General features: G+C 42.3%; 1 protein-coding gene across 1 annotated transcript in view; it reads left to right on the forward strand.

Annotated features, from left to right (window-relative positions):
- Window positions 1-10,400: 10,400 nt before the first annotated feature.
- Window positions 10,401-26,127, forward strand: part of ZDHHC21 (zinc finger DHHC-type palmitoyltransferase 21) — a 42,831-nt gene continuing 27,104 nt past the window's right edge. The window contains exons 1-4 of the mRNA XM_056848762.1: window positions 10,401-10,447; window positions 15,455-15,632; window positions 20,934-21,032; window positions 25,320-25,431. Of these exons, the coding sequence (XP_056704740.1) occupies window positions 15,455-15,632; window positions 20,934-21,032; window positions 25,320-25,431 (389 nt within the window). The 5' untranslated portion in view covers window positions 10,401-10,447. The remainder of the gene's footprint in view (window positions 10,448-15,454; window positions 15,633-20,933; window positions 21,033-25,319; window positions 25,432-26,127) is intronic.

The following is a 26,127-nucleotide window of genomic DNA, read 5'->3' on the forward strand; positions in this document are numbered from 1 at the left end:
TAGAGGAAGTCAACATATTTTTGATTATATATAAATATCTTCAACAATGTTTTTATTGGATTTTACGTTTTACTGTTTGTTTATATTAATTGTTAAACTTTGTGTTTAATACTTTTGGAAAAACAATAAAAAAATTATTTTTAAAAAAAGTAATGACCCGGTGCTTGCACAGGGAACTACCTTTACCTATAGATGCCTGCTAGACCACAGAGTTAAGAAACTTTATTTCCTTTATTTATAACTCACCTTTCTCACTGAGATTCAAGGTGGAGTACAAAAATTACAAAAACGCTCACATATGTCACTCCATGTTGTATGACCTAGTTCTCACAAAAATGGTAAAACAGTGTCTACAGTGTGCCAATTTGAGTGCAAGTGGTTGGTATGAGGCTTCCATAACAGATTTTTTAAAATCCCTGTAAAATCCCTGAGCCTGGTCTTGGCTGGGGAGGGCAGGTTATAAGTTAAAAAAATAAATACATAAAACATTAGTATGTAAAGAAGACCCTTCAAACCCTTCTCCATGAAATCTAGCTATCTTCCACCCCTCTTTTAATAGGATGGATTTCTTTTGTATGAAAAAGCTTTCAACATATATGCCCCCCTCACAGCCTGAAATGGTATAGGCCAGACACAGATTGCTGACCTTGTCTTTAGTATGTTTACAGTAGGGTTGTGCATATTGATAAACCCGAACTGAAAATAAACCCGAAATTAGCCGTTTTGGTAATTTTCAGGTTTCGGGTTTACCCGATACCAAAATCTGGGGATAAAGCCGAAGCTGAATAGACGATTCCAGAAAAATGCTGAATGGGTATTCAGATTTTTGGGTTCGGCTATTCGCTTTTGCTCTGTGCTTTCTCCCCTTTTTCTTACTTATTTTTTTTTTTGACTGGCTTTGTTAGGGCACCATAGATGGGGCCCTTTTGAGGTTGGGGTCATGTAATTGGAGCCAACTTGGTCTGACCAACAAGCTGGTGTGCTGATCTGCACTTTAAAAGATGGGGCTCACCCAGTCTAGAGAATGTTAGATTCCATCAGCTGTTCATGGGCCTTCTGAAGAAGACTCCGTCACCCACACGGATGAGCAATCTCCTTAACATGAGCTGCCTTTGTCATGACTTCAGCTGGCTCTGATATCGTTTCCCCGCACCGTGACCATCTCTTGGATCTAAACTATAAACGGATTTCCACATAAAGAAGACAACCCCCCACAGAATTTCCTTATCTAGAAATCTGATCTGGAAATAAGGGCCTCTGTTTTCAGTGGTCCTTATTCCAAATATATTCTCTAAAGATTGTAGCCAGTGCTATTTTTCAAAGAGACAGGTGTGCACTACAGTGCCTTGAGGTGTGCCTGCATCACATGTCATTTGCGCAGGGTATATGTGTGTGTGCTGTCACTTGACCTGGTTCAGGATTTTTACTGAATGCACATCCTCACAATGAAATGCAGATATGCCAACACTTGCAATGTGATATTGGCATGCATATTAAAACATGTGTGTGTCAATGTAAAGTGGAGGTTGTGGTTTATTGATGATGCGTACATTGGGATGGTTGAAACTTGCATTAGCATAATCAAATAAATTTGGGAAGGAGAGTGCTTGTAGATTACATTGCAAAATCCCTTCCTTTGCAGGCTGCCTCCATAAGAGAGCATCAGCTGCTACTGCACATGGCATGATTTTAGCATGCTGATTTAATATTTACAGAGTGCCAATAAAATTTTTATGATGACAGCTGGTGGTTCCTGTGGTAATTTATAAACAACAACATAACAGAGACATCGGGGAACTCCAAGTAAGATTCTGCATGGTTGTACAATATTTAAAAATCTCAGATACCAGGTTGTTTGTTTGTTTTTTCTGAGACAGAGAGAAATTAGGTTTTGGGTGGGCTTGTGTTTATTTTTTTTTTAGATGCATTGAGATAATTGAATTTAAGGATCAGAGCAGCAAATGTTGCTGGTATGGTCATTGCAGCTACACCTTGCACACAATTCACATGGAGTTTTGCATAAACCCAAATAATGGTGATTCCCTATAGATCTCTACAGATAGTTAATTTAAGAAAAAAATGTTATTTCTTTTCTAAAACCAGTTCTGGAGAGGAAAAATTGCTTTTTCCCATATTAATTCTTCTTAAGTGTATTTATGCACGATGAGGAACCATCTAAATTTCAAGATGATTTCATTTGAGCTGCTGGTTCCTTCATGGGGCAATTGTACTTGCTCCTTACTCAGATTGCTAAACCCAGCTGCCAGCAAACTATGACTGTTGCCCCAGCAACATCACTGCCATATATCTTCTATGATAGGGAGGGATTCTCATGGTGCTAATATCATGGACATCTATGGGGTGCTGCCTGTGACACCGCTATGAGCCATATCACAAGACACTCACATGACACTGCCTGCCTTATACTGAGTCAAATTGTTGGTCTGTCAAGGTCACTACTGTTAGGCCCCCTATCTGTCTCAGTACCCAGGTATGTCATAAGTGGATATGGGACCAAAGCTAACCGGAAAGAGCAAGACACTGCTTTCTCAAAATGAACCAAAGTTTCCAGGGCTCTGGGAGACCATTTTGGGACCTGTGGTAAAGATCTGGAAGCTGTCAGACAGAAGGGGCAATTTACATTTCCCCTGGCCTACAAGGTAAAACTGATTACAAAGACAATGAGAAGAACCCAGCCTTCCTCACATAGGTAATGAAGCGCTCTGGAGCAGACACTTAGCACTCCGATAGCCAGCAACTTAATCATGTCTGCAATCAGAACCTAATCTTTTAATACCAACTAGCCTGTTCTGCATATCTAAATCACCCTCTAGGTACATCATACTTGCAAAACTACCTAAACTGTCATCTCCTCCACTTCCTGGGAGAACACCTGAGATCTTCTTCTCACATTTAAAAATCTGTACTGGTACTTAATCAAGCAAATCTAAGTATTCTTCTTCACTAGCCTCTACCTCCTGTTCTTTCATACTCAAACGGTTAAAGTAGTCAAGGAATAATTCATAATTCAAATGCAGCAGATTTTATTAAAAAAATATAAATTCTGAATACCATTTTTTGTTTTAAATTTTAATTTAGCGCACAAACAGACATAATATAACAATATACATGGAGCATACTATTCAAAATAACAAATCAATTCTCAGCCTTTTTGAATTACATTACTCTTTATTCTCAAAAGATTTTTACATATCTGAACACACTTATTGTTTATTATACATTATACATATATTACCTAAACCATTTAATTTAATTCTGTTTTTAATTTTTAGATATATAATTAAAAATTCCATTTTGAATACCCTTTCTTTACATATTAACAGTAGGTTACCCATCTTTTTTGGTTTCTCAGGGTTAGGGATGTGTGATTTCTCTCCAGGGAAATGGTGTGGTGGAAAGAGAACTGACACAACCACCCCTGCCCTAATGTCATAATTCTGGTCCAAATCAGCCCCACACTTGGATGTTTTTCAGTAAAATTGAAGACCAGATTCTAATATTTTGTATGCTGATTTGGTTTTAACTCTTTCTGTTAGTAATTGCAGTGCACATTGAAGGAAGATGACATAGCAGATGCTGCCTTTTGCATGGGGGGGGGGAAGCATGACATGCCCTAATCCCCCTGCCCTGGTTTGCCGTGCTGCCTGCCTGTATATCCTGGTAAGCAAGTTAATGCAGTTGCAAAAAAGGTGTTCTTCCAACTCAGCCAAGCTTGAAAAATGGCCCCTTACCTTGATACAGCTGATCTGGCCACCTGGATTCATGCCATGGTAACATCAAGGCTAAGAATATTGTAATGCATTATGTATGCAGCGGGAAGCTGGAATCATGTTGAACTTGGAGCCTTTCCAGGTTCCTGCGCTTGTGTGTTCTAATTGGCTCGAGGGGCTGCAGCCACCCAATCACGGACTTGGGGGTGGGGCTCCGTGGGGCCAGCGGGCATATAAGCAGGGGTTGTTGCACAGTTCTACAGTTCTGTTCTAGTTCCCCTAATAAAGCAGTTGCTGCTGGAAGTAGTTTTCAAGAGCATCCTTTGGTATCATGTGTGCACCAATTTTCATTCATGTACAAGAGCTCTATCACAAGTGGAATAGCCTGCATTCATAAAACATTTACACAAGTATGCACATGTTATTTTGTGTAGTCCAATCCAGAGGCACTCTGTGCAGTGTGCAACAATAAGACATGATTTTGCTGCACTGTCCTAGTGCTTGGAAGTTCATCCTAAAGACAGTCAACACCTTGGCTATCATAGGCCATTTACACGGGCTGTTTCCCTTGCTATCACCCTGCCAATTGCTTTGGGGCTTCCTTTTGATTATGCTTACCTTTCCTGACCTTCAGAGGTCGCCTTGCTCACTCTATGCGTTTCCGCACATTTTGCCCGTTTTCCAGATGCTGTTTTAGTGAAAATCTGGAAAACGCGGGCAAAAAACGCGGCAACATGCAGGAGCGCAAGGTGACCTCTGACTGTCGGGAAAGGCGTGCATAATCAAAAGGAAGCCCCAAAGCAGTCGGTGGGAGTGACCGTGGGGAAACAGCCCTGCATAAATGGTCATAAGTTAAGGCTACAGACTTTTTATGTTTCCCTTTCTTCACTGCTTTGGATTCCTGCAGTTTAAGAGACTTTTTCTTTCCTATTGAGGATGCTTTAGTTTGCCCACCCAGGAATAATATCCATATTAGCCAGTTACACATCAACATGTCAATGACATTTTTGCTGTCCTTGCACCTCATGTCTTCTTATGCTATTATTGGGAAATGCTACATGCATGACTCCAAATCCAACTTATACACACAGAAGTACAGATGACTGCTTTTATGACTGCATTGGACATTTCCTGAATAAACCTCAAACTTTCTAGCTTCAGGGAACCCTTTTAACATGGTTGTTTCTGTTGAAGAATATCAATGCGTTTGCCTTAGGTTTTGCACAAGAGTCTTGAGTATATCCTGAAATTAGGTTGTACCTTGGCCAGATCTCTTGGGCTTTGCCAGTGTCTCATTCCATATGGACTGGGAATGATCCTTGAATACATTTACATCTCTGTGCCTTTCAGGGAAGAAATTTCTAGTAAGTTTCCAATAAACCCAAGATTTTAGGAACAGTTTCAAACCCTCTCTGATACTCCCACAGAATGGGTAGAACTAACTTAAATGGCATGGCTTCTTTCTGGGGACATGAAGCAGAAGACACTTTCTTACCAGAACGCTGAACTGGCTTACTTTTACTTGTGAATTTTTAGTAAACAACCAGTGCAATTCTAAGCAGTTACACCTTTTTTAACTCCACTGAAGTCAATTACCCATCCATTAAAACGTGTCCTTCTAGCATTGTTGTCTACTTGAAAATAAGTCCCACTAAACTTACTTGAAGAGCCAGTGTGATGTAGTGGTTAAGAGTGTTGGACTAGTATCTGGGAGACCTGAGTTCGAATCCCTATTTATGCCATGGAAGCTTGATAGGTAACTTTGAGCCCGTCACACTCTCTCAGTCTAAACTACCTCACAGGGTTGTTGTGAGGATAAAATGGAGGAGAGGAGAATGATTTAAGCTGCTTTGGGTCCCATGGGGGAGAAAGGTGGGGTACAAATGAATTAATTAAATAAATAAACTCAGTTTTATTTCTGAGTAAATATACTTATGAATTCCATTGTACAACATTTACCTCAGAATCATATAATGGCTATTACCAAAGCAATAACATACAAGCAAGTTTAAATAATTGTTCATTCCCAGTTTTTTGTTTCCTGTTTCTCATTCACTTTTCATCCTACACCAATCATGATGACTCTTTAAATCATTCTTGCTTATTACTGAGCTAGATTTGATTCCATAAAAACATGTATTTCCATCTTAACTTTTCGGTAAATACAATTTTCACTAAATACATCTTATAAAATCATGTGATAATTAATCTTTAAACTGTCCATTTCATCTCATAGTGTTTGGGGTCTGTGCTGTAGGGCAGAAGTCAGACTAATTTAGGGTGGGCATCATGCCATTCAGACAGATGGGGAATGAATTTTGGTAGCCAAGAGATTGTGTATGTGCATCAGTTATGGGTGCTCAAGGCATAATTCCCAGCTGGGAGAACTGAAGCTGCTGTCCATTCTGTGCTGCCTTTGGCAATTAGCCATCACTGATGGTCTTTCACTAGAAATTCACTTAAAACATTCTCACTATAAAATATGTCATATAAGGGAATTCACTGGGCTTGGACAATGTGATAGTAAATTGTGCTTGCTTGACCTTCTGTCCCGTATTTTTGTCAGAAAAACTTTGTAAAAGTGAACTGATTGATACAAACATTGGTTGATTTGGGGTATGTCACTCCTAATACTCTGAAACTCACTTTCTTGAACTGCTTTTATGCATAGTTCAGTAAGCCTATTGAAATCAATGGGCTTAGACTGGAGGAACTCTGCATAGGATTGCACTGTCAGTCACCTACCAGAACATATTCAACATTACTTATGACAAAATAGTTATCCTTTAAAACAATTTAAGTGCTCTGTGAAATCAACAGACCAAGGGGAGATTTTCCCCATTATTTTACAATATGATCCATAAGTGTAGCCTGCCAATACCTCCATATACTCTGTTGAGCCCACAAGTGAGGTGGTTGAAGTATGGAGTTTCCTTCATCCTTTTTTTTTTTTTAAATAGATGCAGTGAGGATCACAACTATGGTGTCTGCAAGTATACAATAAGGGGACATATCAATAAGACCAGACTAGTGAACAGACAATACAAGACTATGCGTTTGGTCTAATAGCCCATTAGGAGAAAATTTTGTCAGATTATTCAACATTATTCAAGGTGCTGTTTTTGATCTTTAAAGCCTTACAAGATCTGGGACCATCATACCTATGGGACCGCCTCTCCTGGTATATCCCCCAGAGAGCTTTACACTCAATAAATAACAATTTACGGGTGGTTCCCAGCCCGTGGAATATGCAGCTGCCCTCAACAAGGGCCAGGGCTCTCTCGGCCCTGGCCCCGGCCTGGTGGAACAGTCTACCAAGTAACATCAGGTCCCTGCGGGACCTAAATGAGTTCTGCAGGGCCTGCAAAACAAAACTGTTCCACCAGTCCCAGAACACAACTGCCAGTCTCAGAGGCCGTCATTCCACTCTGGATGCTGTCATTCCAGTCCCAGAAAAGAAGTGTCAGTCCCAGGGGCTGACATTCCACACTGGCGGTTGTCTTCCCAGTCTCAGAACACTTCTGCTAGACCCAAGGGCTGTCATTCCAGTCCCAGAACAAAACTGAGAGTCCTAGGGGTTGTCATTCCACCTTGGGGGTGTCATTCCAATCCCAGAACACAATTGCCAGTCTCAGAGGCCGTCATTCCACTCCGGGGGCTGTCATTCCAGTCCCAGAATACTTCTGCTAGTACCAGGGGCTGACATTCCACCTCTGGGGCTGTCAATCCAGACTCAGACCACTTCTGCTAGTCCCAGGGTTTGTCATTCCACCTTGGGGTGTCTGAAAATTAATTTCAACTCCAAGGGTCTTCTTCCACTGATTCTTTGTGATACCTTTAGGTCAAAGTGGATAATAGCCATTGAAGACAAACTAAATAACCTGGGTTTTACCCCCCTAGCACTACTTCACTTAGGGTGGGATCAAGCTAAGTCAACTATAAACCAAAGGGTTAAAGATATTGAGCGACAAGTAGATCTAGCAAGAGTGCCCCTATTTATGGCTCCCCCCCACTCCAAATTGATCCTTGCACCGGCAGCCTATCTCCGATACTGAGATAAACAAATATAGGAGGGCTTTTACCTTGGCTAGATGCGCAGCCTTACCCTCTGCTATGTTAGAGGGGAAATTCAAGAAGATACCCAGGGCAGAGAGACTATGCCCCTGCAAATCCGGGGATTTAGAAACCACTGAACATGTTCTCCTGAACTGTAACTTTTACACTATACCCCATTCTAAGTTTATTGAGCCCCTCATACTGAGAATGGGACCCAACAGGGAAAGAGAAAAGATAGAAAAGCTCCTACAAGGAGATAATCCCTCAATCACCTCTCAGGTAGCAAAATTTTGTATGGCTGCAATGAAAATTCATTGCCACAGAGTAGTCTCTTAGTCCAAATGGCAGATGTAACTTGGATGTTATTTATTTTATTTTTTTAAGTGACTTAAGACTCGGACTGTAAACCTTTGTCGGTAAGACCATTTTAGTCCATGTATCTTGTTTTATCTGGCCAAGGGCCGCAAATAAACTATCACCTTGGGGTGTCATTCCAGTCCCAGAACACAACTGCCAGTCCCAGGGGTCGTTATTCATCTCTTGGGAGTGTCTTTCCAGTCCCAGAACACGTCTGCTAGTCCCAGGGGCTGTCATTCCAGTCTGAGGATTGTCTTTCCAGTCCCAGAACATGTCTGCTAGTCCCATGGGCTGTCATTCCACTCTGGGGGTTGTATTTCCAATCTTAGGACACTTCTGCTAGTCCCAGGGGCCGTCATTCCACGCTGGGGGCTGTCATTCCAGTCCCAGAAAGCTTCTGTCAGTATCAGGGCCTGTCATTCCAGTCCCAGAACATCTCTGCTAGTCCCAGGGGCTGTCATTCCGCACCTGGGGCTGTTATTCCAGTCAGAGTACACTTCTGCTAGTCCCAGGGTTGGTCATGCCACTCAGGGGGTTGTCATTCCAGTCCCAGAACACTTCTGTCCATATCAGGGGCTGTCATTCAAGTCCCCGAACATCTCTGCTAGCTCCAGGGGCTGTCATTCCAGTCAGAGAACACTTTTGCTAGTCCCAGGGTTGGTCATTCCACTCTGGGGGCTTTTATTCCAGTCCCAGAATACTTCTGCTAGTCCCAGGGCCTGTCATTCCACCTTGGGGCTGTTATTCCAGTTCCTGAACATTTCTGCTAGTTCCAGGGTCTGTCATTCCACTCTGGGGACTTTCATTCCAATCCCAGAACACTTCTGCTAGTCCCATTGGCTGTCATGCCTCCCTGGGGGCTGTCATTCCAGTCCCCAAACACTTTTCCTAATCCCAGGGTCCCATCTTTCCACTCTGGGGACTGTCATTCCAGTTCCAGAACTGCCAGCCCCAGGGGCTGTCATTCTACCCTGGGCGGTTTCATTCCAGTCCCAGAACAGAACTGCTAGTCTCAAAGACTGTAATTCCACTCTGGGGACTGTCATTCCCCTCTCAGAGTAATGGGTCTGGGGCCAGAGACCTTAATGGAAAATCCATTCCACATTTTCTTTTGCAACTGTTTTTGTGGTGTGATGTATTTCAATGGAGCCTTCAACTCAATTGGCAGTCCTGGCTCCCATTATCTTCAATAGGTTGTGCACTCTCTCCCTGCTGAAAGTTAAAAGAGAAAGTGCCAAAGCAGGACTACAGCTGAACATCAAGAAAACAAAAGTGACTACAGGAGAATTACACAACTTTAAGGTTGACAATGAGGAAGTTGAAATTGTTCAAGACTTTCTATTCCTTGGCTCCACCATCAACCAAAAGGGAAATTGCAGCCAAGAAATCAGGAGATTGAGACTGGGAAGGGCAGCCATGAAGGAGCTAGAAAAGATTCTGAAGTGTAAGGATGTGTCACTGGCCACCAAGACTAGATTAATTCATGCCATCGTATTTCCTATTTCTATGTATGGGTGTGAAAGCTGGATAGTGAAGAAAACTGATAGGAAGAAAATAGATTCCTTTCAAATGTGGTATTGGAGGAGAGTGTTACAGACACCATGGACAGCCAAAAACAAAAAAAACAAAAAAAAAAATCAGTGGGTTATAGATCAAATCAAGCCTGAACTGACCCTAGAAGCTAAAATGACTACTCTGAGGCTATCGTATTTTGGTCACATCATGAGACGACAAGAGTCACTGGAAAAGAGTCATGCTAGGAAAAGCGGAGGGCAGCAGGAAAAGAGGAAGACCCAACAAGAGATGGACGGACTCAATAAAGGAAGCCACGGCCCTCAATTTGCAAGATCTGAGCAAGGCTGTCAAAGATAGGACATTTTGGAGGACTTTCACTCATGGGGTCGCCATGAGTCGGAAGCGACTTGACGGCACTTAACACACACACACACTCAGCCTCTCCCACTGTTTCTACAGGGCAACCTTGTTATTCGTTTTAGTACATCCCCCAACGGGGAAACCAAAGCGGCCTAAATCTCTCCTCCTTCAGCACAGGCGATTAGGGCTTCTGCAGCGATCCCAGTTGCCAGGAGCAAAAACAGCCCCGGGACGCCGCCGCGCGCTTAACGCAACCGGCTGAAGCGGAGACCGCGCCGCTCCCGCCTTGCAGCGCGTCCGCGCGGACTCGCTCTCTTCCCCCCTCCTTCCGAAGGGTGGCAGTCTCCCCGCGCGCATGCGCAGCAATTCCGCGGAAGTCGGAGCGCGGGCCGGCTTGTGTAGATGAGGGTCGGCGGGGGCTCGCACCGGTGAGTGAGTGAGACGCCAATGAGGCCGGGCGCCGCGAGGCGGCGCTGTTGCTATCACACGCCTCGCCCTCTCGCGCGCCTTTGGGGGGACGGGAGGGCTTTGCGGGTGCAAGGGCTGGGCCGACAGAGGCCCGCGCCCTCCTTGCAGGGCTGGCGCGAGGCATTGGGCCCCGCCTAGTCGCCTCCTCCCACGTGGTTCCGGCTGCCTCCAAGGATGTCTCCAGAGGCAGCCTTTCTGCCACCACCTGGTGGCAGCAGGACAGGAAGGCGCGCCTCCCCTGCACGCTTCCCCATTTGGGTGCAAGGCAGGTTCCATAGGCCAAGTCTCTGCAGCCTTCCTTTGAGCCGAGCAGCTCGGGGCATGTGCCTTTTCTCATGCTGCCCTATTGCCCGCCTTTGGCCCGGGCAGCAGCAGCAGCAAGGGCATGGTGGTCGTGTGCCATTTCCCGTGCTGCTCTGGTGAGGTCCACGATGAGCCCCGGAGGTGGTGCCTCTGCGGTTGACATTGGCAGCGGTTGAGAGGCAGGTGCCTCCTCCCGTGCTGCCCCAGCAGGGTCCGGGGTGGATTCTTGAGCGGCGGCGGCACAAGGGCAGGACATCATCTTCTCCCATGTGCCTTTGAGCCTAGGTTGGGGAGGTCATGACAACAGGAACAAACCACATCAGTCGTGTCCTCCCGTATTGCTGTCTTCCACCAATTTGGGACCGAAGAAACCACTTGGGTTGCACTGGCAGTGGGCTCACCCATGCTTTCCCTCCTCATCTCCCTGAGATGTTTGGAAGAGTGTTTGCCTTTTTCCCTGGGCTGGGAAACATCCTCCTTACCAGTGAAGCTTATCCTAATTTGTGTGTGTGTCCCCTTATGGTTAAAGCACAATACACAAAGCTGAATGCATCCTTGATCTTGTTTCATTGATATGTATATATCAGGGTGTCTCCATTTACATTAGAAACTTGGTGGGTAGTGGGGCATTTCACATGTTACACAAAGGCAACCCTAGGTTGGCTCCCCTGAGCTGCAGCAAATTTTATTGTAACCTGCCTGGAGAATTTGGCTGAGAGTACAGAGCGTGAAACATTTAATAGCAGGCATAAAAAATATAATGCACAAATAGATTTGGTGACAGCTGACTTTCTACTAGTTTGAGATTTCATTGTCGAGGACCCTGAGCCCACAAAACCGGGTGGTGATAAGAAAGAGAAAGTAAACATTTTACTTGGTGAGCCACCGTGTGTAAAATCTGATATTTTTTAATGCAATTATTAATAATGCATTGCTCCTATTTTTGGTGCTGTAGCTGTCTCTTAAGGGTTCACTTTTCAATATGTTCACAGAGACTGTAATCTAAACCCAAGTAAGAATCAGTGTGGTGGTCTTAAAGCAAAAGTAATGTCTGAACATGATTGTGATCACATGCTTTGATTCCACAAACCAGTCCCTACCAGTCATCAATGCAAAATCAAGATGCTATAATAGGCTATATGGTTAACCAGGGAGATCTTATGTCAGCTGTGATATTTGTACCGGGAATGCCACCTTTCACATTAAAGCCTAGACCTGGGAGTTTGGGATGGACTTGTAGGTATGTAGCAAGGCTCCCCTGTGGGTGCTAATAGGAAGACATTTTGGGTTTTCCAGATGTCATAAACATTTTCATTGAGGGCCAAGAGTAAAATGGCCTTTGCACCAGCCATGCAGCTCTGAGCTGCCTCTCCCCCTGTTGCTTTTTGAGGCTAAATTGCATGTCAGGGGACCCAATTGAGGATCTCCAATGTCACATTTAATTGGGCTCAAAGGCCAACATTATTAGGGTTGCAAGCCCCCAGTTGGCACCTGGAAATCTCCTGCTATTACAACTGATCTCCGAAAACCAAGATCAGTTCCCCTGGAGAAAATGGTTGCTTTGGAGGGTGGACTCAATAGTGTTATACCCTGCTGAGGTCCCTTCCCTCCCCAAACCCCTCCTCCCGAGGCTCCACCCCCAAAATCTCCAGGTATTTCGCAACTCAGAGCTGGCAACCCTACCACTTATGGTAGGAGAGGTAAGGGGCTGTGCCCAAGTGTTGATGGAAATGGATTGTGACCACACTATGCAAGAGAAGGAGCTTCAGCCTCCCCTAGTGTACCATTTTCCTGACCCAAAATGGCCCTGGGGAATTCTGTTTGCCCCACTGCAGAATTCATGTAGCCTATCAGTACACATGGAGCCCTCAATGGGGAAAACAGTGTCCCCTGTGCCATTCAGGTTGGGAAAATGGCTTGGGGAAAAGGTCCTTCTTGTATGCTGTGGTCTTGATCCAAATCATGCCCTGCGCACCTGGAAATGGAGTTCCCAGTGGGGAACTTGCAAGTGCACATGGTTCACATGCACCCAGGGAAAAACAAAATATGCAGTAAGGCCCCTACTCATCTAGAATCATAGTGTTGGAACAGGCCATAAAGGCCATCTAGTCCAACCCCCTGCTCAGTGCAGGATCAGCCGAGAGCATCCGTCACAAGTGTTTGTCCAGCCTCTGCTTAAAGATTGCAAGTGAGGGGGAGCTCTCCACCTCCCTAGGAAGCTGATTCCACTGTTGAACAACTCTTACTGTAAAATATTTTTTCCTAATATCCAGCCGGTACCTCTCTGTCGGTAATTTAAACCCATTATTGTGAGTCCTATCCTCTGCTGCCAACAGGAACAGCTCCCTACTCTCCTCTAAGTGACAGCCCTTCAAATGTTTAAAGAGTGCTATCATGTCCCCCCTCAGCCTGCTCTTCTCCAGACTAAACATTCCCAAGTCCCTCAGCCTTTCCTCATAGGGCTTGGTCTCCAGGCCCCTGATTATCCTCGTCACTCTCCTCTGGACCCGCTTGATTTTGTCCACATCCTTTTTGAAGCGAGGCCTCCAGAACTGCACACAATACTCCAGGTGTGGCCTGACCAATGCTGTATACAGCGGGACTATGACATCTTGTGATTTGGATGTTATGCCTCTGTTGATGCACCCAAGATGGCATTAGCTTTTTTTGTCGCTCCATCACACTGGCTGCTCATATTTAACTTACAGTCCACCTGTACTCCAAGATCTTGTTTACACACACTGTTACTCAGAAGTGTATCCCCCATCCAGTATGCATGTCCCTCATTTTTGTTACCCAGATGTAAACATATTATGTTCCATCAAACAACTCTACCCATTTGTCATTGCTGCCCTTTTTCCTGGAGCTATCTCCGAGAATACCTGCATGATGCCACTTCTCTCACTTGCTTCAAATCCCTCCTCAAAACTAAATATTTCCAGGCCTCACACCTCAGAACTGTGCTTCTGTTAGGGAACCTGCACGTGCATATCTGACTGATAGTCCTTGTGTTGGATATGGACACAATCTGAGAACTATGTTAGATCCTTATAAGGATGGTGAACACTTGAATGAATGTATGAAACTACCTTATGCTATTAGTCCATCAACCTTCCTCAATTGCTGTTTTTTGGAAAAGATCATGGAATTTTTTTAAATCCCAATATCTACAATATATTATATTATCCGGAGCAAAAAAAAACACACACACCCAATGCAACATCAGTTCATTTTCTGGGGTTTAATTTTTTTACAGTAAAAAAAAAACCCTTCAGGTGGATAATCATATTAGTCTGCAGTAGCTGAAAAAATTGTGGTTCATTATCACCTTACAGACTAGCAAAATTTCCCATGAATAAGCTTATGTGAGTCAAAGCTTACTTCGTCAGGTACAGATGGGAATAAAGACCCATCAACGCTTAACTTTAGGCCAGAATACCTTGATACACCACTCCCACCCTCTGGATAGAAGTGCTGATGGATATTCATTCTTTTTCGTATCTGACAAAGTGAGCTTTGGTTCATGAAAACGTATACCCTGGGGGGGATTGTTCTAGTAAAAACACTGTAAGCAGTAAGTGGGCTGTAACTTTGGAAACATTGTTTATTTCTTCTATCTATGCATTTTGCCTCAAAAAATAACAAAAGCGCTACTGGGAAAGAATTTCACTCCAGAAAGTTACAGCAAGGAGACTAATTGGCAGAAGTCTGTAGGCAGACAACATACAGCACAATCCAGTCCTGTTTGTTCACATTTGAACTCAGGGTGGCTTATACCCTAGTACCCATACATAGGACAATACTTTTCTGGTTCAACTAAGATGGCTGCATTACAGTGGAGTTACACTGGTGTAGCGAGTTGGTATTCCATCCCTTCGCCAACCCTGCCTCCCTTATTAAATTAGCACCCACACTATAAAAGCTAATATTTTCCTTGAATTTAATTGCTTTGAAACAACACAAGAGATCTGGAATCTACACAATCTCTTCCATTTCAGCTCTTCTGTGAGAAATGTAGATAGAGCTCAGTGAAAGAGTGTGGGTGCAAAAGAAGAAATGTAATTTGGCATATAGAGAGGTGCAAGATTATACAGGGGGTTTAAATGTGACTACCTGAATCTTTAACTGAACGCATCTACAGAATTTAGATAAGGGAAAGCTTTGGGAGGTGGAACGGAACACACTTGCCTGTGCTTCTGGTTTAGTGCTAGAGGGTGAAATTAAGGAAGTGCCTGTGCAGATTTGTCTTTAATAATTGTAAAGCCTGCAATCATTTAATGGAGACCAGGGTGAAATGGTGGGGGAGGATTGGAAGGAGCTGGCAGTTTTCCAGACTACTTGACTGAGATGGGCTGGTTCTGAAAATATTGTCCAAGTGTTCAGTATGGAGTTATGGGCATGAATGAACAGAGAATTTAGAGGTCACCCATGGTGTTGCATAATCATATTTTAATTACTGGTATGAATCCCGTAGTGGCAGCTCCTGTGATTTAACACTTTTTTCGCCCAGAGGTAAAGTTTGTTTCATGTATACTTGTTCTGCTGTCTACAGGATACCATAAATGTCTTATTTTATTGACATAGCCTGGAGACTTTCATAATACTGCTAAATGAATTCTAATTAAAGTTCTTGTTCTCTTTAGGTCTGCCTTTTTACTGTTCAGATGGGACAAGCTGTTTTTCAGATTATGGGACTAAGAATCCATTTTGTTGTTGACCCTCAGGGTTGGCTTTGTATGGGCCTGATTATCTTTGTCTGGCTTTTCAACACGTTCTTCATTCCAAAAATCATTCTCTTTCCACACTATGAAGAGGGACATTTATCAGCAGTGGCAATACTGTGTAAGTCATGCTTAACACAATTTCCTTTGTTCTGATTAGGGCTTGTACTGGAGAAGTCAACATAAAAGTATTTTAAATGGTTGCCTGGCTGGCTTTTAACAGAATAATGAACAAAGTCAAATATGCATATGCACTTGTGATGTCTATAATTTAATGAATGTGTTTTTTGAAGATTCTTAAGGAAAGGAAAGGGCCTCTGTTTAAACAACAGCTGCCAGTCATTCCTAGAAAGGAAATTCATAGCTAATGTTTTCATCAAAATTTTATAAACAAAACCGTAGTGATTATAGCTGTGTTCAGGTAGTCTAATTTGACACAGATTGAGATTTCCATAGCAACATGTTGGGTATCAACCTTTGGCCTAATTATATTCTCAACACAGGAGGCATCGGCAGCAGTGTAGCAGACAGTTCAGAGGCACAAATGAGAGAAGGATGGGGTGAGATCTGGCAGGAGATGGGAGGAGATGGAAGAGAAGACAAGAAGGAATGGGTGATCAGGGCCAAGAGATCTTGGAGTTTAAAAGTAAGGCCTTGAAGCTGACACAGAGTGTGAGGCCTTAAGAAACAGAAGTGATATGAATTTACATGCAAACTATTTCAGGATGAAACATGTTTTTGAAAGGGCAACAGACTTCATTCAAACCTTCTGCCTTTTCCTCTTTACTCATTTATGATGCCTGTTCATAACCATTGTTTCTGCATCCTGCTGCTACTTCTGCATCAGTTTTTCTGAAAATGTTTATCACAGCTTGATACCAATTAATCAAATTTGTCTAAGTGGTGATGCCAGTGAAGGTAGTAAATAAAGTCATGCTGCCTTCACTCTGAAGCCTTGGTTGTGCAAAATGTGCACTGGAATATGGTTTTGGATATGTGTCAGAATTGAAGTTCCAGGTCAGTCCTGGCAGTCTCCAGTTAGAGGATCTCAATTAGCAGGACTGGAAATTACCTCATCCAGTCAGAGTAGATAATACTGAATATTTGGAGCCATGGTCTGATTCAATATGAGACAGCCTTGGTGATCATACCAATAGGGTAGCCAAATAGATCACTGCCATGATTATCAAGGCAGCAGACACATTCTGTCTCCTGCCTCATGAACACTTTTTTGGGCCCTTTCTTGCATAGTCTACCACTGAAAATGTGGGGTGCAAAAATGTGCATTGTTTGCCTCTCTGACTCAGCTCAATACTTCTGATATTGCTGTTATTGCAACAGTATTAAATTAGGGATTGATACAGCGGAAAGAAAATAAGAAATAATAATCCTATATATGTCCAGGAATAATGATCTATATATATACAGACAAAAGATGACAAGCATGCAAATAAGGACTTTAAATATAGATATACATATTAAGAAACTTGTGTGGGGGAGTTAACTTTGGCATTCATCCTCCAAAGGCATTTTGAGAGGTGCAAGGAAGGATCTCACAAACAAGTTCAGGCTTGATGAGATAATTTTTAAATTACTTATCCTACCATGATGCTGTTTCATGATATTGACTTAATAGTCTGGGTAATTCCATACATTTCATTGGAATGCATTAGATGTCATTAGTGGGGGCCAGTCTTGGGCAATTATAACACATGCAAAATCCAAATACTGAGGTAGTATCACTCAGTTATGGGGCTACAGCACACATGCAGCCCCTGAATATCTTGGTGTGGCTAAGTTTTTTTAGAGTCCACTGAGATGGCGGACCACAGGTGGATGCACTATTGAAGACTGGATTCTGTGCTCACCCCTACCACTTGTGACATCTGTGCTGTATTACATTATTCCACTCTGCATTGTTTGAAGGTTTTTATTTATTATTTATTTTAAAAATGTATGTTTCATACTCTTAAGCTAATGAAGGCTCTTGAATTGGCGTACAAGACACAGCATAATGGCTTCGATCTTAAGCCTTGCTTCTGTCCATTGTAGTGGCGGTCCTCTGCTACAGAGCATGTTTCTTTGGCACTAGGTACTGTTCAGCTCATTGAAAACACTGGTCTCCATTGAATGGAAGTTCTCATGCCAGAGGAATGCCCTTCATAGCGGAGCACCACTCTGGCAGTGGGAAAGACTGCAGTGTAAGTGGATGCAAGGTTTAGGATTTTAGTATTCTATGTAATTAAAACATCAATGTATATTATAGATCAAGCAACAACAGCAACAAAAAACAAATTATTATTATTTTGTAATAAAATATTTTTTTCCCCTCACCAACCACCCCTATCACTTCTGAGACTTATGACAGTTTCGTGCTGTTTGGCTTTCTGTCCCACTCATAAGGTGGTTGGGGAATCTGCCAAAGATACTTTTCCTTTATAAATGTCACTAATTATAAAGGTTGCTTTTAATTTTCATTTGTATATAAAAGTCAGAAATATTTGGTACGTAAGAGGCTGTTTTAAAAAAGTTTTAGTTGTCTCCACTTAGGGGATGGTATAGGTCAGGTTAACAAACTGTCATAAAATGAATTTGGCTTGTAAAAGGAAAATAAGGATCTTCTGATGGCTATATACAAGAGATATTTTGTAATTCAAGATGTTACTAAAGTGGTTCATATACAAGTATTGATATGTTTATTATGTACCAAGGTTGATTTCTCTTGGCATTCACTGCTTTGTGTCATACACATAAACTTCTTCAAACAGTAGTTCTTAATTAGGAGGAGTTAGGAACATATACACACCTTTACTTCTTTAAACTGGCCTGGGATTATTCATTAGAGAGCCAGGGTGGTGTAGTGGTTAAGAACAGTGGTTTGAAGCAGTGGACTCCAATCTGGAGAACTGGGTTTGATTCCCCACTCCTCTGCATGAGTGGCAGACACTAATCTGGTGAACTGGGTTGGTTTCCCCACTCCTATATATGAAGCCAGCTGGGTTACCTTGGGCCAGTCACAGCTGTCTTAGAGCTCTCTCAGCCCCACATACCTCACAGGGTGTCTGTTGTGGGGAGGGGAAGGGAAGGTGATTGTAAGCCAGTTTGATTCTTCCTTAAGTGGTAGAGAAAGTCGGCATATAAAAACCCACTCTTCTTCATTTTCTAAGAGCTATTTCTCATTAAACACTTCAAGATCACCCTATGTACAGCAGAGCCATTTCCCTTTAAAACTGGCTATGGATCCTGCTTGATCCTAAAACTAGTGTGTGTTCTTCTCACTCTCAAAGAGAATCCTCTACAAACAGTTTGCAGCTCAGCTGTCTCCATACTCTGTCTGTTCACTTGTGTCCTTCAACAGTCTGCCCCCAACTGTCAGTTTTCCAATAAATAAGTCTTCGTCTGGTACCAAAACCTTAACAAACTCAACATCAGGTGACTAGATTAGAAGAGAGCATTCCATAGTTGGGCTTCCGCAACTGAAAAATCCCTTTCTCTTAATAATATTAAAGTAGTGTTTTATAGTGACTCCAGTTCTCGCTAGTGCATAGGTCCCAGAAGGTGGTTCTGGCAGGCTACTGCTCCACCCCTTGTGCTGTGCCTCAGGGTTCATCTTGTCTCCTGTACGTTTCAACGTCTACATGAAAATGTTGAAAGGAGTTATTTGGAGTACAGTGTCAGTAGTATGCTGATGAGACACATAACTCTGACCCTTCTTTCCATCTAAATCCAGAGGGACAAGGTACCTCTAAATCAGTGTCTGCAAGCTGAGCAGGGCTGGGATGTGGGTGAACATATTGGAAGTTATTCCTGTCAACACAGAAATGCTGTTGGTTGGGGGTTAAAAAAACCCCAGGAGTTCTGGACAGAGTGGCACTCCCCTTGAAGAAACAGGTTAGCAATGTGGGGGTCCTTCTGGATCCTGCTCTGATACTTGCGAAACAGGTAGCCAGGAGTTCATTTTTCCAGCTTAGTTTGCCATCCACATACTTTAGTAATGTCCAGGTTAGACTAGTATAATGAACCTGCTTTTGTAAATGGTTCAGAGGCTTCAGCTAGTATAAAATCTGGAAGCCAGATTTATGTATTTATTTTATTTATTCTGTCATTCTTGTAGCCCTCCCTCCCCCAGAAAAACCCTTGTTATAGCAAAACCAAAAAACCCGGATTTTTAGGATCAGAGACGCAGAGACCAAGACCAATATTTTTGGTAAAATCAGTTTATTATTCAACAGCTGTTGGTTCCCAAACTTTTGCTCTCAGGAGCATTGGAAAATAAGTTTGAGACCCAGAACAGAAATGTGTTTGATCTTTTATAACCTTTGACAAGCTCATTATAATACTTTTACCTATGCATATTCCATAATAACTTTTTATTGGATATAGAGTCCTAGCTAATAGCTTACTGGTTGATTATAATATCCAGCCTATTTCTGATTGGTTCAATCATACAGGAAAATCATTGGTTTGCATAGATGCATAGAAGATTTCATTGGTCTACGTAGATATTGTTTGAAGTCTATTTACTGCACCTGGTATTGTATCTTGGCTACCATTAATCATATCCTCCTTTGAAATTCCGGGGCCTGTCTCACATTCTGATATTCTGGTCAGCCTTGAGCCAAACACTCCTTGTCTGGTTCCCCTATAATCTCTTTTTGGCTTCTTTTCTGTTTGTCTCTGAATTCTAAATATATCTTTCTGGGGCCTATTTGAAGTCCAGTGATTTTATTTTTCAGGCCTTCTGTCTCACCCTATTACTCCCGATTTTTGACAGTGGCTTCCAGTTTGTCTCCAGGTCCAATTCAGAGTGCTAATGTTCACCTTTAAAGCTTTACATGGCCTTGGAGCGGAGTAACTGAAGGATCTTTATAAGTATTTCTGTAGCTTAAGATCTTCTGGCACTGCTCTTCTGTGTGTGCCTGCCTTGAGTGAGCTGAGGTTAATGGGCATGGAAGGAATGAGCTTTTTAACCATGACTTCCAAGGTCTGGAATTCCATATCCCAGAAGTCCTGATCAGCCCTCTTCTTACTGGCCTTCTGAAGGTCGGTAAATATGTTCTTCTAAAAGGCCTTTGAAAGCACCCAGCATTTTTTTTGTTTTATTGGTATAGATCTTACTTGTTTGGTGTGTCATGATTTTAAATCTTGTCTCTTATATGTTTGATTATACTGCTAATTTGTAGGTTGAGGATTCATTTTGAATGCCGTTGCTGTTAATAATATTGCTATGTATTATGCTTTAATTTTGTTTTAAATTCTGTCCTAAGCTACCTTGATTGCTCCAGTAGTAGAAGGATGAGTATAAATGTAGTACATAATAAATAAGGCTTTGAATTCTTGAATGTATGAATTCTTCCTCCAGTAATTCCAGCAAAGTCTATTATTGACAGATTTCTTAATGGAAATGTTATCTGTTTTACAGGTTACTACATACTTGCATTGTTCTGTGTTGTTTCATTACTGAGAGCCTCAGCGGCGGATCCAGGGAGATTACCTGAAAGCCCAAAGATACCAATTACAGGTACAGCATTAACTGACATTATTAGGCTTTTAAAAGAGTGTAGTTTCTGAAACTCTAGAGATATTTCTGTATTGCATATGACAGAGTGAAGCCACCTCGTTTGCCCTCAAACTAACCCCCCCAGCTTCAGTGCCTCAAACTAACCCCCCCCAGTTTGTAGCCAAGTTTAGAAAATAATCCCCAAGTAAAATAAAAATGATGATAGGATCTCAAACCCTTGGATGTCTTCTCTTCTCCTCAAGGCAGCAGACAGGAATTAATCCAATCAAAGCAGCAGGCTGTAATCTACCAGGTCAGCTCAGGATGAGGCAGCAGGAGCAAAAGCTAAGGTTTGCACCACCAAACTCTCTCTCAGTGAGGAATGGCCACTCTGGGAGAGACCAGGTCGTATATGTGCTCTTTGGCCAAGCAGAGAAAATTTTGAATGGCATTCCAGCTTCTGTGATTGGCCAAAGAACACTGTTCTCCCAGATTTGGCCACCTACTGGCCACTGGGAGTTGAAGCCCCTCCTCCTTCCCCCTTGTTAGGGTGTCCTAACATCAAGGTAGGCTTCCCCAGCAGAAGCAAGGAGAGCTCTCTCTTTGCAACACGGGAAATAGCCTAACCCAAATAAGCCTAATATATTTCCAGCTTATTTGAGAATTGCCCTTTTGGCTCGGCTATTTTCCCGCCTTTTTAAGTGCCGGTAAACCAGGAAGCCGAAATAAGCCAAAATGGCTATTTTCCGGCTTATTTTTGGCTTGGGTTTACTGATACGCACAGCCCTAGCCCTAGCTGATGATAAATGCTGGGAAATAAATAGGGAGAGTTTGATACTTCTGATTCTGCTGGATCTCAGCTGCTTGATCTATCATCGACTAGGACCCTGCCAAGGTCCCTAGACTGACAGATGGCTCACTCCCAGCTAAAGGTGCTTAGGGTATTTCCCAATAGAAGAGTCTGTTGTATGGAGAAAATAAAATGCAACAGAGGAGTCTTCTATTCCCTCCTCTAGACCATAGTCCCATTGGGCAATTGCTAAATTCTTTGAAGGGAATCTGGAAACTACAGCTGATACAGATGTAGCAGCACAAGTTTTGTCAGATGATAGCAACTGGAAGCTTGTGATTCCTGTCCTGTATGAGTTCTGGTTTCCATGCTAAGTTCAAGGTGCTACTTTAGACTTTTACAGCTGTATGTGGCCCAGGTCTAGGATGCCTTATGGTAGTGGTCATTAACATTATGTAAGGAGCAAAAGGAGAGCCACAGTTATGACCTTATTGGCATCAAGGACTGTGGGCAGCAGGAACAGAAAAAGCAAGCAAACATTAGGAAATGTTCTGTAGTGATGATTAAGCCAAGTTCAGAGCCATGTAAAAATGCTTGCCACTGCTGTATGACCTGTCCTCACCATTCTGCTGCTTACCATCATGTGTGCAAATATCAGCAGGTGATATTGTGCCCTTGTTCTCTACATGTGCATTAATATTTAGGCCCAAAGGCAAACTGAGAAAGGGGGAAAACTCTGTAGGGGTCTTGACAGCAGGCTCTGTGACCCTCATGAGGGTCCCAAGCCATTTACGGAGCACCTTCTTCCATACATACTCCCCTTCCATCAGTGTAGAGATGACTAGGGAATGTGTTCCTGTGGATACCACCAGCATCTAAAATTAAGTTATCTGCCCCCAGAAATAAGTCTTTCTTTCTTTTTTGTCAGAGAGGCTTGCACATGTATTCCCTTGAAATCCTTTGGCATCTAGTACAGATGAGATTTTTCTGTATGGCCTTCACAAAGGGTTTAAACTAGTGCTGATATTTTAAAGCAGTTGTTGTGGTCTGTTGGTTTTAGAATTAAATGTATTTTCTGGTGGAAAAGTAATTTGTAATAATATCAATAAAATAAAACAAAAACCTAGTTATAATCTGTTAATTCATTAAGTCATATTCATGCAGATATGCAGACTTTTAGTTACCTGGATGTTTACCAAGGACGTTGAAATATATATTGATTAATATGGTCTTAACTAGAGTGAAGGGAACCATGACTGCCATTTTCTGTATTTTTGGTCCTAATTTGAAGAAAATCTCCAAAATATAGTTGCCTTGTGTTTTTTGAACTACTTTGCCATTGTCTGTAGCTACATTTTTTAGAGGTTTAAATAAGCATTTGTTGTCTTTCATTACTTCCACTGAAAATTATTTTCAGAGACTTTGTGTTTTGTACTGGGACAGATTAAAATAATTCTAAATTAGTTTAAAAAACATACAATGTAAAAGATATTACTTCTAATTTCTGTGTCCAAATATCTGGATTCATTTTGTTGAAATTAACAGCTTCAGGTAGTTATGTTCCATAAACTTCATAGCAGAATAAAGCTGAATATGTTTAATTGATAGATATTATTTTTGTTTTCTCATACTAATGTAGTTTGAATGTGATTGGAGATGGTTGCATCTGTTGGTAGTGCACACATTGGTATGGTCAGATGCATTTGCTGTCTATTTTAAATCACATTAGAAAACTAGCTTTAAGTGTTTCTGAGCCTTCTGTTAATGGTAACTCTCTTATTAAAGAGTAACACCTTTGTGACATTGGCTTTATGGGAACAGATTGAAAATCAGTTTCCATCTGGCATTATTACTAGTTTAATGATCTTGAATATTGGGTTTCCATACTGTCAGTGTGCAAATGATGCCATTTTTCAGCAAGATGTGAAACATGGCAGATCCCAGCAGGAGGTTTAAAATTAATTCTATATAGGCAAATTCAAAATGTATTGTAGGCTTAATAATTTATTTAACTGTTCTACAAAATAAATCTGTATGTGACTTGTTTATTCTGAGAAGCATTTTATCATGTTAAGGTCCATCTTTCCTGATTTCAAAGCCGATCAGCTTGTTCTTAACCATTAGTTTTGACAACCTCAAATAAGAAAATAGAATTATGTTATTTCTTCCCAGAGATCTTTATTTTTTTGTGAATTTGCATTTTCTGCATCTTCAAAAAAATAAAACTAACAATTCAGAGAGAGTTTGGTACACCTCACAAAACAATCAAGAGATTATTTGTATTGCAATAAACACATTAGTTGGATCAAGCCATGTGGCCCAGATTTTCAACATTCCTCTGAAGGGAGATCTTGATCACTGGTACAAAGTAGCCTGTAACAAGATAGGCTTGTTTAATACCAGTGCTTAATAGTCATCAAGAACATGTCTTAATAATCTACCTATAAACATACTGAAGGTCTAAATATAAAAAGTGGTGTAAGCTTTTCCCCAGAAGAAGCCTTTAAATTATAAACCTGGTCTGTGTGTATTCCCATGTGGGAACTGTACATGTTTAGGTGAGCTGAGGTTTCCATAGATGGTTAGAGTACAAGGCCCTCTGCCTCTCCTCAGTATAGTTTCCCATCTCTGGGTCTCTTGAGGAGGAAGAGCACACCTGTCTCCTACAGTCCTCTCTTTGCTCCTGCAATAGAAGAAACTTCAGAGTCTGTACCTTTGAAAGAGAAGAACATTCTTCCATCTCCTAAAAACACAGTCCACACACCTTGAAATCTGTTTATCTCTGTTCAGGTTATAAACAAATAAATAATCGAGAAGCAGCAATGCAGAATATGTTGTCCCTTTACATAGCATTCTGCAGCCTTTCTGTTTTGTATGACAAAGATTTCTATGAAACGAAAATGTTCTTAAACTAAGCTGGCCAAATGAAATATACAGTTTTATCTAGAATGTCTTCTGTCAACAAAGACTAACATCTACTAAATTGCAAGGTATGGTATTCATTATATTGTCGAAGGTTTTCACGGTCAGAGTTCATTGGTTCTTGTAGGTTATCCGGGCTGTGTAACCGTGATCTTGGTATTTTCTTTCCTGACGTTTCGCCAGCAGCTGTGGCAGGCATCTTCAGAGGAGTAACACTGAAGGACAGTGTTTCTCAGTGTCAAGTGTGTAGGAAGAGTAATATATAGTCAGAAAGGGGTTGGGTTTGAGCTGAATCATTGTCCTGCATTGTCCTGACTATATATTACTCTTCCTACACACTTGACACTGAGAAACACTGTCCTTCAGTGTTACTCCTCTGAAGATGCCTGCCACAGCTGCTGGCGAAACGTCAGGAAAGAAAATACCAAGACCACGGTTACACAGCCCGGATAACCTACAAGAACCTATGGTATTCATTGTTTTGACTGTTTGCTTGGGGGACATCTTGGTAGATTCTCTTTATTCCTGTAGGAAAGCAAACTTAATGGCAGTTCTGCAGATACATTATTAACCTCATTCGCATTTCCTCTTCTTAGAAAGAGAATTTTGGGAGTTATGTAATAAATGTAACATGATGAGACCAAAACGTTCCCATCACTGCAGCCGTTGTGGACACTGTGTTCGGAGAATGGATCATCATTGTCCGTGGTAAGATGAACCCAATGCATTTCCACACCATCTTCTCTTGGTACATGGCTTTCTAAATTAATAACTGTCTGACTCTTGATGTTTTCCTAGAATTTACATAGCAAAGTTATTGCTATAAGGTCAGGAACCAAATTGGTGACATTGGGTTTTCTGATTTTAAGTTTGGTTTTCAATATTGACCTGTATTCCTGAGTTTTCGGCAGCCGGGGACGGCATTGCCGAGGCACCACTGCGGCACCTCCAGAGCCATTTCCCTGCTGCCGAAAGGTCGAAATGCAGGCTTTTTGTTTTTTAAATGGGGCTTTTCGCCCCACTGAAAACAGCGCTGTTTGTCCTGGTGGCATACCCAACGCTGTTCGTCCTGGTGGCATACTCAGGGCGAAAGAGGACAGGAGGCTGCCTACAGGCAGCTCCGCCCCCAGGACGCTGGCACGCCTCCCAGAATGCCAGTGCAGGCCTTTACGCCAGTAGGACGCTGACAGAAGGCCCAGCCGGCGTTCCTGGGTGGTGCTGCCACAGCAGTGCCAGGAGACCGGCATCCGGGCCTCCCTGCCAGTGTTTATGCCATCTTGCACGGAGGCCGGGCCACTTACACCGTGCGCGGCCCCTTCCTGACCTCCTGAGGACTTTTGTCCTTGGAAGTCAGGAATGCACTGTTAGAGTCCAGTTTTTCAGAATTAGAGGTATGATTGTAAG

Source organism: Euleptes europaea, chromosome 4 (assembly GCF_029931775.1).
Source record: "Euleptes europaea isolate rEulEur1 chromosome 4, rEulEur1.hap1, whole genome shotgun sequence".
NCBI classification, from domain to species: Eukaryota; Metazoa; Chordata; class Lepidosauria; order Squamata; family Sphaerodactylidae; genus Euleptes; species Euleptes europaea.